Source organism: Furipterus horrens, unplaced genomic scaffold (genome assembly GCF_987537825.1).
Source record: "Furipterus horrens unplaced genomic scaffold, mFurHor1.1.pri manual_scaffold_8, whole genome shotgun sequence".
Classification (NCBI taxonomy): Eukaryota; Metazoa; Chordata; class Mammalia; order Chiroptera; family Furipteridae; genus Furipterus; species Furipterus horrens.
This window is the reverse complement of record NW_028327178.1, coordinates 91,437,059-91,450,432: the sequence shown is the minus strand read 5'-3', so window position 1 is coordinate 91,450,432 and position 13,374 is coordinate 91,437,059. Positions and strand designations below refer to the sequence as shown.

The following is a 13,374-nucleotide window of genomic DNA, read 5'->3' as shown; positions in this document are numbered from 1 at the left end:
AATGAATGAGTGAGGCTCAGAGGAAGTAAATTGACTTGTCAAGGTCACACATACCAAGGTTCTGTTTACATCCACCTGATTTAGAAGCTCATGCTATCACTTCTACACCTTCCTGCCTCTTGGGAAGAGTCAAGAGAAAGATGACTCCAGATCAAGGATCATGAGTCCAGGAGCTTCTACTTCTTTGGACTCCTGTAGAGTAAGGAGTTGGTGGAAGTGGTGATAGGGGTAAGCACCTACTAATTAAGCCATTATCTACCATAATACCTTTTGGAAACCACACATTATAGTCTTGACAACCCTGAGCCTGGCTCTTAGGGTATTTACAGAGGGTGGCAGGGTACAAAGGACAGGCCCTAGGTTTTCCATTGGCTAAGTTCCCATTTCCGTTCTGCTGTGTGACCTTGACCTTTAATTGCCCCTTTCTGAGCCTCCTTCCTGCACCCTGTGGATAAAAAAGCTTTATTTATGGGGTTATCGGGTTGAAATGAGATAATCAATGGAATTGGCTGCTCGATAATTGTGGATTTTTTGGAAGCCTACCAGCCTGAGGAGGACTGTTGACATTGAGAACAGTCTTATCAGGATCAGCCAGGCTTAGGGCCAAGGGGCCCCATCTATCAAGCCTGTGCTGCTGTCAAGTGGGTATTAATAGATACAGAAGGCCCTTATCTCTTCCTTCTTTCACCTGGGAATTCTAGTCTTCGCTCCTTTCTGCTGAGCAGGAGAAGAGGGATTGTGGGAAGGAGTGCATCTGCTTCTACCTGGGAGGGTGTGTGCTTGAATACTTTGGAGAGGGTAGGGCTTTGGAAAACCCCTGGCTTTGACCTACCAAACCTGAATAATAGACTTTTCACTGCTAGGTAAGCTCCTGTCTTTTGGGTCTCAAGTTTCCTCATCATAAAATGGGTCAATAATAACTATGTCTTCCTTCTCCAGCAACCAGTACAGTGCTTGGCACATGACAGGTGATCAATAAGTGTTTGCTGAATGACTTTTGGGTATGAGAGGGCTTTAAAAAGTGAATATTACTGTTACTGAAACCCTTTGGGAAGATGTGAAGAAAGGAAACTTCATCTTGAATGGGAATGTTGCTGAATTCTCTCACCCTCTGTCAGGTTCTAGCTTGTTTTTTTAAAAAACAAGACTTATCATTCAATGGTAATTTCTCTAGAAGGAAAAGGGAGATAGCTGACCCCATAGCTGGGAATCCAGTTGTAGGCCAGATTCTATCACTGGCAGGCTTCAAAAGTCCCTCCCTACCCCTAATGGGCCTCCATTTTCTCATCTTAATATGTATAGCAAGAAACTACATAGTCTCTATGGTCATTTTTCATGCTGACACAGTCTAGGATTTGCAATGAATAATTTCACAAACTGCTTAGGAGACTCCTACTGTTTTCCTAAACCACTTCATAGTTTATAAACTACTTTGAGATCCCTTATGCTTTTCATCCTCATGGCAACCCTGGAAGAGGCCAGGGCAATTTGCCCATCCTACAGATGAGAAGTGTCCTCAAAGGGCTGTAATTTGAGACTGCACCATTTTGATTTAACAGGTATACCAATTTGTTCTCAAGTGTAATCGTGCATAAAAATCACCTAGATGGGGGTGGGGGCTTGTTTGTGCAAATGTGGATTCCTGAACACTTAGAGATTCTAAATTGGCAGGGGCTCAGGTGGGCCCAAAGTGAACAAGTGCCCAGGTGATTCTGAAGCTAGGGGCCTAAGGACTATTCTTGGAGAACGAGGGCCTCCTGTTGCTTTCTAGATAGCCTCCAGCATCAGCCTGTTTTCCTTCATAATCCCTCTCAGCACCTGCTTTGAGCTGTGCTCACGCTAGTATTGGGAGGAATCTGGTAGGGGAGGCAGATGGAAAAACTGTGTGTAGTCAGTGCTGGAACAGAGGCAATATCAGGCAATGGAAGAAGTGAGTAACTCTGGAGGGCTCTCTGGAGGAAGTGATGTTTATACTGGGCCTAGGGATTTGATTCTCGTTTGTCTTTCAGTTACTTTTTTTTTCTTTTTGTGGGGCATCCCCACCAGATGGCAGGCAAGTTCATAGAAATGATGAAGTCTTTCACATCTCTGCCCTCAGTGCTGGAACAAAGGAAAGGACAATATTGGTCAAATCAGCTGATCTGAGCAATGAAAATGGCGGATGGAGAGGTCCCAGGGTCTCAGAATTAAATGCATTTTCATTTTTAGCATCTTCACCTCCTCCCTTTGTGAGAACTAATATGGAGTTAGTTTAATGGTGTAAACATGTTACCTCTCTGCTTCCCCTCCTCCCCTTTCCACTAGACTAAGCTCCTCAAGGTCTGAACTAAGAATGAGGCACAGAGCAGTCTCTCAAAATGTTTGTTGAATGAATGAATGAATGAATGAATGAGTTCCATCAGCTGTGCTTGGCTATTGAAGATAAAAGGGAGCTTGCATGAAAACCCCAAACTGTATTGGGGCAGACATCTCCGCATTTCCTGGCAGCCCCCTTCTGCTTTGACTCTGGGTGAGAGGGATAGGGTGGGCGCAGGCTTTTAAAGTAAATGGCATTCGTGGGCCAAGGATGGGAGATGTGTCTGGGGCTTAAGAGGTGGACTTGAGAACCGGGAAAAGAGGAGGGGCAGATTCTACAGATTTGGGCTGAAAGCACTGGGGCTACAGGTGTATGTGGGGGTGCCTGGGGGGTCAACTGGTGTTTGCTGACGGTGAGATGTACACACTGGACATCCCGTCCTTAAGGTCTACACTTATAGAGGGATCGACTGTGCGAGAGGTGTTGGACCCGCTAGCACGCCGCACGCAGGGGACTCCCTGCCTGGGGGCGGGGATTGAGAACGCGCCTGGCACCGCCCCGACAAAGCCTGCGCGCGCCCCGTTCCGCGATTGGCAGTGCTTCCTCGCACCGCCGCCCCGTTCCGCCCTCTGCCTCCGGTCCGGCGCGCTGAAGCCAATGGGCGCCATCGCCGTCGCCTTCGTCACTGTCTGCACAGCCTATCGTGGCAGAGCTCGGCGGCTCGTGGCTCTTTCGCGGCAAAAAGGATTTGGCGCGCAAAAGTGGCCGGGACTTTGCAGGCAGCGGCAGCCGGGGGCGGAGCGGGATCCAGAGTGGGAACTAGCTCTCACCGCGGCCTGCCACCATGGGCCCGCGCCGCCGCCGCCGCCTGCCACCCGGGCCGCGCGGGCCGTGAGCGCCATGGCCGTGGCCCCCGCGGGCGGCCCATGCGCGCCGGCGCTGGAGGCCCTGCTCGGGGCTGGCGCGCTGCGGCTGCTTGACTCCTCGCAGATCGTCATTATCTCCACGGCGCAGGACGCCAGTGCCCCGTCGGCTCCCACTGGCCCCGAAGTGCCTGCCACGCGCCCCCGTGACCCCGACCTGCTGCTCTTCGCTACGCCGCAGGCACCCCGGCCCACACCCAGCGCGTCGCGCCCTGCTCTCGGCCGCCCGCCGGTACGGACAGCAGGGACACTGGGCCAAATGTTCTGCTTGGACTCCCCGCGCGGACCCTGGTGGGGTGCGGTTTTGAACCCGGAGGCAGCAAGAGCGGGGGAGGGGTGGACTGAGGCACCGGGGCTGGGTTGGGCCTCCGGGCCCCGCCCCGGGGTTCGGGGTGACCTAGGGCCAGTGCCTGTTTGCTCCGCTGTGCTCTGCGCCTCAGCTTCCTCACTGGAGCCGGCCAGACTCAGTAATAATAATGGCCCACGTGTATTCAGCTGCCGCTGCCTGCGTGCCAGGCCTCTGGCCGACTTCAAGCCAGCTAAATCTTACAGCCAGGGCTGTGAGCTCGGTGTTGTCACAGTGCCCATCTAAACTGAGGCCCAGAAAGGGGAAATGACTTGCCCTGGGTCACACGGCTGCAAGTGGTAGGACCGGGATTTGAACTGAGTTGTTCTGGCTTCATACCAAAACTTGTGGCTGCTTGGGGAGGTGGAGGGGGGCATCCTGGGATCAGACTGAAGAGCCATTGAGAAAGCCCTCTTCTTGCCTTGATGCTAGACTGCCAGGTGCAGGCCTTGGCCTCTGGGGCTCTGAGGACAGGCCTGGCTGGGAGGCCTTCTCTGCAGGGCGGGGTGGCTAGGCCAGCTGCTGATTCCCCTCCTTCTGCCTGTCCTTCCATCTGCTACCCTCCACCCTCCCAGGCTCTGGTTGCCATGGAACCTCATTAATCAGGCAAGCAGACCCCTGGGCCCCTTGGAAGTAGGGGGTGGGCTGGGCCTCTGGGAGCTGGAGAGGAAGGAGGCTCCTAGTGTCAGGAGAGAGTAAACATCCTGGGGAGATGTCTCGATAAAGTGCTCCCTGAGTGGCAAGAGGCTCAAGATCAGTTCATGTTGGGGGTAAAGAAGAGATGGCTAAATTACTTGGGAAGGAGGGGGCGGAGCCCTGGAGCTTGGACCTGTGGGCTGCAGGACAGGGCGTGGTGACCAGTTTGACTGGCGCCACCAGTGGGTGAAGGTAGTGCACAGACTGGCAGGCAGGGACTACTTGCCAGGCAGAATAGGGTCTCAGCAGGGGGCTTGGAGCTGGTGGGAGGGGTAAGGCAGGGCCCAGGGTGAGGAGGTGGAAGCTGCTCAACTGCCGCTGGAGGCCTAGGTGGCAGCTGGTCCCTGAGGCATCCCTTAACCCCTTTGGCCCTGTGCCCAGTGCTGCCTTCCTTCCGGAATCACCAAGATGCTAATAATAATAATAGTAGCACCATTGTTCTGGGCCGATTTTGTTTGTCAGGCTCTGTGCTAAGCACTCTACCCAATTAACTCATTTAACCCTCTCAACAACCTTCCCCTTTTTAAAGATGTGGAAGCTGAGGCCGAGAGATGTTAGAACCTTACCTAGTCATTCAGCTAGTGAATGGTGGGACCAGTCCAAATTTTGTGAGTGGTTAACCTAACCATTGGGTGTCTTGCCTACCGGAGATGCTAATAGAGATAGAAGGAAGCCCAGGGGCCCTTCTACCTAATAGGTGAGGAGGTGGGAGGGGGTGTGGACCAGGGGAGGGTCCTCTGGCTTATCTCCTTTACCCCAGTGGCCTGTGCCTGCTAGTACCGGCTATGGGTCCTGCCCTCAGGGAACTGAATTCCAGGCTCAGAATGACTCTGCCAACAAACTGCCCTCTGCTCCACCCCCAGTGGTGTCCAAGGGCCTGAGCATTCCACTCATTCAACAGTTGTTGAGTTAGTGAGGCCTCTGCCCTCACAGTACTTAGGGCCAATAGGTATTTTCTGGTGGTGGTGCCAGTTGGGGGCTGGCACCATCCTGGAGTTGAAGTCCAGAAAAATTGGGCCCAGCTTTTGCCCACCAACACTTCCCCACTCATATTTTGGGTCGCCACTGGCCATATGAGCTGTGGCCTCCACCGACCCACTGCATTAGTGTTTTCTGGGGGGCAGTTCTTGAAACAAGCTACAGGCTCAGCTTCTGCATCAGTGAGCATTCATTGAATACCTCCTGCAAACAAGGCTCTGCCATTCAGCCATTTCTCTTGGCCCTTCCTATCTACCTCAACCTGTTGTCATGGCTTAAAAAAAAAACACCAAAAAAAAAACAACTAAGTATAATACACGCTAACTATAGAAAAAGATTTAAGAGACTAAAAAGTTGAAGGAGGCAGAATCCCAGCTCCATCCATTTTTCCTTCTGTTTTCTTTTTCTAAGCCTATCTTTATTTTTAGGTGGTTATGACCGTTTTCTTTTTCTCAAATTAAAAAAATTGTGGCCTTTATTTTCATGTTCAAACTGCACAATCTTTAACAATCCCCCATGGCCCTTCCCCCATACATAGGTTACCCCTGAGATGCATTCTGTAATAATAGAAACAACCAGAGAAAAAAGCTTTCATGAGCATTCTTAATCCAAAAGGGGATTATATACATACATTGCCCTAGAACGATGTTTTTCTTGTCAGTGTCTTTGAGAGGATTCTGTGTTGACCTGCCTCAGTCTTTCACAGTTGTGTGGCATTCCAGAGTCTGGGGGAACTACAGTTTCTGTAGCTTCCTTCCATGGTTGAGTACTGGAGCTGTTCAGATTTTTTCACCAGTCTTCTATGCCTTTTGGGGCCCCTGTGCCTCAGTCTGTAGAGAGCATTGGCAGGAATGGTCGTCCATCTGCTTGAGCCCTTGCTTTAGAGTGTGGCATTGACCTGCCTTCAGGTGGGCAAAGGCATGGGGAGCAGGGAGAAGGCAAGGGATGCGCTTGTCAGGGCCTGCTAGTGTTCAGGCTATAGGGGAAAGCTAGAGAGGGGGAACATTCTGGTTGGCTTTTAGGGGCCTGGCTTCTGGGCTAGGGTCTAGGGAGGCAGGACCTGTGGTGGATGTTAATGTGGGCTCTCTGCCAGCCTATTAAGGTTTAAATCCTGCCTCCACCTCTCACTGTCTTGTGTGGCCTCTCAGGCGCGGGCTCCTCATGAAGTGGAGGTCATGATAGCACCTGCTGCGAGGTTTGGTTGGGGGGTGTGATGAATGAATGTAGGTGAAACAGTTAATGGGTTGGCCAAAAAGTCCGTATGTTTTTTTTTTTTTTTTTTTTGTAAAACAAAAGGCATTTTTCATTTTCACCAACAACTATTGATTTGGATATTTTGAGTATGTCAGCCATCTCCCACGTGGTAAATTGTCGATTGTTCTCCGTGTCCCAGTTTGATCGCTATCCACCTCAACTGGTCTACCTGACCGTGGAGCATCGTCCAGCGAGAAATCTCCAGCATGAAACTTCACAAACCACTTTTGACATGTTCGATCAGTCACAGCACCTTCTCCATACGCTGCACAAATCTTTTTTTCTGCATTTCAGTTGCATTTTTACTTTTCTTGCAATAATAAAGCTTATTTTCTATCCTCAATATAAAAATGGCTACATAAAGATTCACCAATTTTGAGAAGCTTTTTTTTTTAAAAATGGATCCTGATATGACAGCTGTCACAATACAATCTAAGAAAATTGTTTCAAATTAATTAAAGACAACTAAGCACTAGAGTCATCGTATGGAAAAAAACTAACGAACTTTTTGACCAACCCAAAGCATGGGCAGTACACAGGAAGTATCCCACGTGTGTTAGCTCTTTTACCCCTGGGACACCTGAGGGAATCCATGAGTGTATGTGAGAGGGGGTACCCAGGTCCGTCAGCATGTGGAGAGGTTCATACAGGAAACATTTGTTGATGCCAGGCTCTGTTCCAGACACTACAGAGATTATTTGGACCCAGTGCCTGCCTCTCAGGGGCTCCCTGGCTTCTTGGTGAGGCACACACCTGCAGTAATTTGTAGTGAGAGACAATGTGGGATAAGGTTAGATCCCAGGCAATTCCAGGGGCGGGGAGGCCCAGTCTGTTGCAGGGTCAGACAGACTTAGGTGCCTGCCCACAGAAGTCAACAGAGTAGGTGTGAAGGGTAGGAAGGAGGAAGTCAGGCAATCTGGGAGGGAACCAGCATGGGCTAAGGCTTGGAGGCACACAAGTTTTTGAAGGAACATGTCAGCAGAGGTTTATGTGGAGAAGTGACAGATGAGGATACTAAGGCAGAAGGGGACAGATGGATGCGGGGGGACCAGTGGGGAGACGGCTGAAAGGTCCAGATGGGAGGTAGTAGTGGCTCTGGTGATAGGATTTCTTCGAAAGTAGATGTGATAAGGTCAGCATCAGGGCTAAATGAGGTTCTAGCTTGGGAAACCCTGTGGAGTGGGGAGGGGAGGTACGTCTGGTTCTGGATGTGTTTGAGATGCCTCTGAGACTTAGAGGACAGTCTCCATCCTTGCGCGTGTGTAACTGAATCTGAGAAACCTGGCTCTGCCACTTTCTGGCTGTATGACCTTGGGCCTCGCTGGGCCTCAGTAGCTTTTTCTGTAAAATGGGGCTGTTGTGCTGCTAGTCCATAGGATAGAAGGAACTACTCTGCAAAGTACATGGTGAACACTAGCTGCTGCCGTGTTCTCAGACAGAAACCAGAGAGGGTTGGTGACTTGCCCAAGGGTCCTGTATCCAAGTGGCTTAAAACATACATTTATTATCATATAGTTTCTGTGGGGAGACTTAGTTGGGTGCTTCTTGCTCAGGGTGTCTTCTGAGATTGCAGCTAAAATGTTGGACTCGGCTACTGTCGTCAAAAGGCAGGACTATTTCTAAGCTTACCCATGTTGGGAAGAGGCCTCAGTTCCCTGTCATGTGGTCCTGTCCTTAAGGCTACTTGAGGACCTGCATGACATGGCAGCTGGCTCCCCAGAGTGAGTGATCCAAAATAGCAAGGGGGAAGCTCCAGGGGGTCTCTGATCCAGTCTCAGAAGAGACAGTCACTTCTCTCACACTCAGTTCATTAGAAGCAAGTTACCAGATCTGGCCCATATTTAAGGGGATCCTCCACCTTGTGAAAGGAGTAGTATCGAAATTTTTACAGACATATTTTAAAATCACCACAAGTCTCCAGGTAGGTGGCGGTAGAGCTAGGACTTGAATGTGTTTTCTGCCTTCAGTTGAGTGGTCTGTCCTGTGTGGTAGAGTTGTGTACTGTAAGGTCTCCCCTCACATAGGCATCCTAGTAGAGAAACTGAGGCAGGGTAGCCCAGGAGCCTCAGCTAGGTCTCCTGTGGCCTCACTCTTTGTTACTGGGTATCCTTCCATTATTTTTGCCACAGGTGAAGCGGAGGCTGGACCTGGAAACTGATCATCAATATTTGGCTGAGAGCAGTGGGCCAGCCAGGGGGAGAGGCCGCCATCCAGGAAAAGGTACCTCCAGAGCTCAGGCTACAGCAGGCCCCCTGACTGGGCCCAGGTTGGGGGTGTGGACAGACAAACATGCTTGCAAACTAAGCTCTGGTCTGTCAGGCCTGGGCCCGAGCCAGGCCTCTGGGGGCCTCAAAGGGCAGCTGGAGTGGCCGCCTGGCATGGCTTCCCCAGGCCCCAGGGGTGGGGAGTTCCCGGCGGGAAAAGGAATGCTGTGGTTGGCAGGCAGCAGCCTCAGGGCCTCCCTGCTTAGCCTCACCAAGGGAAGGAGCCATCTGCCCACCCCAGCCCCATCCTCCTACCCTGCATTGCCAGGGAGGCTGGCCTAACTGGGAGTGGGGTTGGTCCTGAAGGACCCTGCCCTGCCTGTCCCTTCCCCAAGGTGTGAAATCTCCAGGGGAGAAGTCACGCTATGAGACATCCCTGAATCTGACCACCAAACGCTTCCTGGAGCTGCTGAGCCGCTCAGCTGATGGTGTTGTTGACCTGAACTGGGCAGCTGAGGTGCTGAAGGTGCAGAAACGGCGCATCTATGACATCACCAATGTCCTTGAGGGCATCCAGCTCATTGCCAAGAAGTCCAAGAACCATATCCAATGGCTGTAGGTACCCGCCAAACAGGAGGGCGGGCAGAGGCCTGGGCCAGGGCAGCCTGGAGGAGCTGACAACAAGGCCACTGTGGCACTGCATCCTCATCCTGTAGCTGGGGAAATTGAGGCTTACAGGGGAGAGGTGTCTTTCCTGAGGTGACAGATGCAGGAAAGTACACAAATTTTGTATATCCGGCTCAGTGCAGCTTTGCATATTTCTTCACCTGGGCAGCCACCCTCCAGATCAGGATAAAAGAGCATTTTCAGCACCCCAGGAAGTTTCCTTGTGCCCTTCCCAATCGTTGCACACCAATCATACCACCAGGTGACCACTATTCTGGCTTCTGTTGCCAGAAATGAGATTGTCTAACATACGTGTTTTATTCTTGTTAATTTTTAAATTTTTTCCTTCTAGCCTCTTCCCCTGGTCTTCCTACTTTCCTCTCCTTGACACATCTGCCTTTTCCTTTTCTTTCTTTCTTTTTTCCAATTACAGTTTGCATTCCAAATTATTTTGTATTAGTTTCAGGTATGCAACATAGTGCTTAGGCAATCACACTTTATAGTGTCCCCCCCAATATTTCCAGTACCCAATGGCACCATACATAGTTATTATAATATTATTAACTATAGTCCCTATGATGTACTTTATATCCCTGTGACTGTTTTGTTACTAACAATCCATACTTCTCAATTCCTTCAACTTTTCCACCCAGTTCCCCAATCCCCTACCCCTCTGGCAACCATCAGTCTGTTCTCTGTACCTATGCATCTGTTTCTGTTTTGTTTATATTGTTCTTCAGATTCCACATAGTATATGTGAAATCATATGGTATTTGTCTTTCTATTACTGACTTATTTCACTTAGCTTACTACCCTTTAGGTCCATCCATGCTGTTGCAATGGTAAGATTTCATTTTTTATGGCTGAGTAATATTTCATTTTATATATGTGTACCACAGCTTTTTTATCCACTTGTCTATTGATGGCACTTGTGTTGCTTCCATACCTTAGCTATTGTAAATAATGCTACAATGAACAAAGTGCTACATATATCCTTTTGAATTAGTGTTTTGGATTTCTTTGGATATATACCCAGAAGTGGAATCACTGGGTTATATGCCTTTTCAGTTTTTGATAGCTCATTTCATTCTGCATCTTTTTTCTTCTTTTTACTCGACAGCATCTTAGTACTTCTGTGTCTGTATAGAGGGTCAGGGCTCCTTGGCAGAGGGCCCAGGAGCTGTTAACCCTCTCTGCCTTCCCACAGAGGCAGCCATGCAACGGTGGGGATCAGTGGGCGGCTTGAAGAACTGACCCAGGACCTCCAGCAACTGCAAGAGAATGAGCAGCAGCTGGACCACCTGATCCACGCCTGTACCACTCAACTTCGGCTGCTCTCTGAGGATGCTGACAGCCAACGATATCCTTGGACTGTGTGGAGGGCAGGCCTGGCAGGCTGGACCCTACCCAAGTGAGACTAGAGAGGCTACCTCAGGCCTGGATTCAGGAGAGGGCTCTGGCTTTGCGTGCAAGTGCTGGCTCATTGATGCTGAACAAGTTACATAAGCTCTCTGAGACTCAGCTTCATCTGTAAAAGGAGGGAAAAAACCCAATTCCAACATTACTAAATTAAAACAAGAAAAGCGAGTACCAGCAATAATAAGCATTTAGTACAGTGATTCAGCACATGATTGTAGCTTCAAGGTTAGAGATAGAAGTTTTTATATCACAAAAATAGACACTTTAGTTTAAAATAACCTTTCTTTTTCTTTTAAGTGAATACCCAAATTATGTTTATAAATTTTGGACAACTACTAATTGACACCAAGATCATGAGTCAATAAATTCTCAGCACCAGGCCTTATTGCAGGCAGCCATCATTACCTTGAGATTAGATGGGTAGAATGGACTCATCGTACAGATGTGGAAATCGAGGTTCAGGGGCACAAGATAGGCTTGAGCACCCACTATTTACCAACTGAAGGATGGAGGGGACACGAGTGAGTAAGCAAGTGTGGACTCTGCCTTAGTTAAGTGGGTGGCCTCCCAGAGATCAAAGGTCATGTGGCTCTTGACTCCACCAACCCTGGCCTATGTGACTTGCCAGGACCTTCGTAGCATCGCAGACCCTGCAGAGCAGATGGTCATGGTGATCAAGGCCCCTCCTGAGACCCAGCTTCAAGCCATGGACTCCTCAGAGGTGAGGCGTGGGACCTCAGGCCCAACCAAGGTAGGCTGGGCTGTGGTGGTAGTTAGAACCTCAGTTTACCCTGTCTCCTGCCTCCACCCAGACCTTTCAGATCTCCCTTAAGAGCAAACAAGGCCCCATTGATGTTTTCCTGTGCCCTGAGGAGAGTGTGGGCGGGATCAGCCCTGAGAAGAACCCGTCCCAGGGGCCAGCTTCTGGGGAGGAGGACAAGGCAGCTGATCCTACCACCACAGTGCCACCATCATCATCTCCCCTTTCAACCCCCAACACGGATCCCAGCCAGTCCCTGCTCAGCCTGGAGCAAGGTAAGTGAAGGGTGAGTGGGTGAAAGGTAGGTGGGTGGCATGACAGGCCCCTCTGCCCTCCCTGCTGGGGCATCCCTGGCCTGTGATGCTCCCCCATCTCCTCAGAACCTCTGCTTTCCCGGACGGGTGGCCTGCGGGCCCCCATGGACGAGGACCACCTGTCCCCGCTGGTGGCGGCCGACTCACTCCTGGAGCATGTGCGGGAGGACTTCTCCAACCTCCTCCCTGAGGAGTTCATCAGCCTGTCTCCCCCTGATGGGGCCCTCGACTACCACTTTGGCCTTGAGGAGGGCGAGGGCATCAGAGACCTCTTTGACTGTGACTTCGGCGACATCACCCCCCTGGATTTCTGATGGGGCTTACAGAGTCTGGGGCCTCCTGGGATGTCCTCCCTGTCTCTGCAGTCCTGGAGTCCCTGCCCCTGACTGTTGTCCTACCTGATTGGAAATGTTTAACTTATACCCCTTTTCCCTATCTCCAGAAGCTTCTAGCTCTGGAGTCTGGCTACTGCCAAGAGACTAAACAAGCCAGGAAGGGAAGGATTCAGTTTGTGGTGTGTATGCGCATGCACCCAGCACCCAACACGTGTATACACGGGGTGAGTGGTGTGTAAGCATGTGTGTGTGCATGAACCGGGGAATGAAGGTGAACACATCTGTGTGTGCACTGAAAACATGCCCCAGTGTGTCCACATGTGTGTGCATGAGTGTGTGTGTGTGTGTGTGTGTATGTGGTGGGGGCTCTAACTGCACTTTTGGTCTCCTTGCTCTAGGGGCCCCACAAGGCCCAGGGTGGCCACCTGCCCCCAGAATCCTGCATCCTGACCAGGCCAGGTGGTAAGGCCTTGGCCAGCTTGTGTGCAGGACAGCGAGAGCACTTCTGTTGTCTTAAAGGTTTTTCTGATTGAAGCTTTAATGGAGCGTTATTTATTTATCAAGGCCTCTTTGGCAAGCCTGGGGCACCAGCAAAGGGTAGGAGGGATGTGGGCTGATGTCCTAACTTCCTATACCCCTGAGTGAGGGCAGGGGTCTCTAAGCGGTTCTTTGCCCCACTCTGAAGGAGCTGAGGCCTGAGCGGTTTTATTTATTGGGAGAGTGAGGGAGGAAGACTGACTGACTGACTGACAGCCACGGGTGGATGAAGGGGGTGGTCCCTCCCCAGGGGATCACTGCAGGGCTCCAGCTGCCCCCCAGGACGGATGTGAGATGGGAGAGGTGAGTGGGGGACCTTCACTGACAGGGTGGGCAGGAGGGGTGGGTGAAGGGCCTCCCTCGCAAGCCCAGCCCACTGTGGCATCTGAAGTGCCCCCAACCACTCCACTTGCTCTGCCCCACCCTCCAATCTGCACTTTGATTTGCCTTCCTAACAGCTCTGTTCCTCCTGCTTTGGTTTCAATAAATGTTTTGATGGTTTGCCTGGGTTTTGGGACTGTTTACTGAGAACAAATCTAGGGGTAGAAAAGGTCAAGATTGCTGGGAAAATGCCCATTCTCTACTCCCCTTCTCCCTGTCTGCTCGGTTTCCTATCTTTTGAGCCTCACAGCCACAAGAAAGAAGG

The 13,374-nt window shown here is 50.8% G+C and overlaps 1 protein-coding gene across 2 annotated transcripts; it reads left to right on the top strand.

Annotated features, from left to right (window-relative positions):
- Window positions 1-2,953: 2,953 nt before the first annotated feature.
- On the top strand, window positions 2,954-13,229 carry E2F1 (E2F transcription factor 1). 2 transcript variants are annotated; one of them, XM_090286250.1, is made up of 7 exons: window positions 2,954-3,451; window positions 8,623-8,713; window positions 9,093-9,312; window positions 10,571-10,723; window positions 11,389-11,503; window positions 11,595-11,817; window positions 11,923-13,229. In XM_090286250.1, the coding sequence occupies exons 1-7, from the start codon at window positions 2,954-2,956 to the stop codon at window positions 12,168-12,170; spliced, it is 1,548 nt and encodes a 515-aa protein (XP_090142376.1). In that variant the 3' UTR covers window positions 12,171-13,229. The 2 variants fall into 2 exon arrangements, with proteins under 2 accessions (XP_090142376.1, XP_090142377.1); XM_090286251.1 differs by having other exon boundaries at window positions 3,186-3,451; window positions 9,108-9,312.
- Window positions 13,230-13,374: the final 145 nt, after the last annotated feature.

What these genes read in the sequence shown, in the direction of transcription:
- E2F1 (XM_090286250.1), top strand. Translation starts at nt 2,954, where the DNA reads ATGGGCGCCATCGCCGTCGCCTTCGTCACTGTCTGCACAGCCTATCGT. An exon ending in GAGGATGCTGACAGCCAACG is followed by an intron (nt 10,724 to 11,388) that starts ATATCCTTGGAC and finishes GACTCCACCAAC; the next exon opens with CCTGGCCTATGTGACTTGCC. An exon ending in CCTGCTCAGCCTGGAGCAAG is followed by an intron (nt 11,818 to 11,922) that starts GTAAGTGAAGGG and finishes CCATCTCCTCAG; the next exon opens with AACCTCTGCTTTCCCGGACG.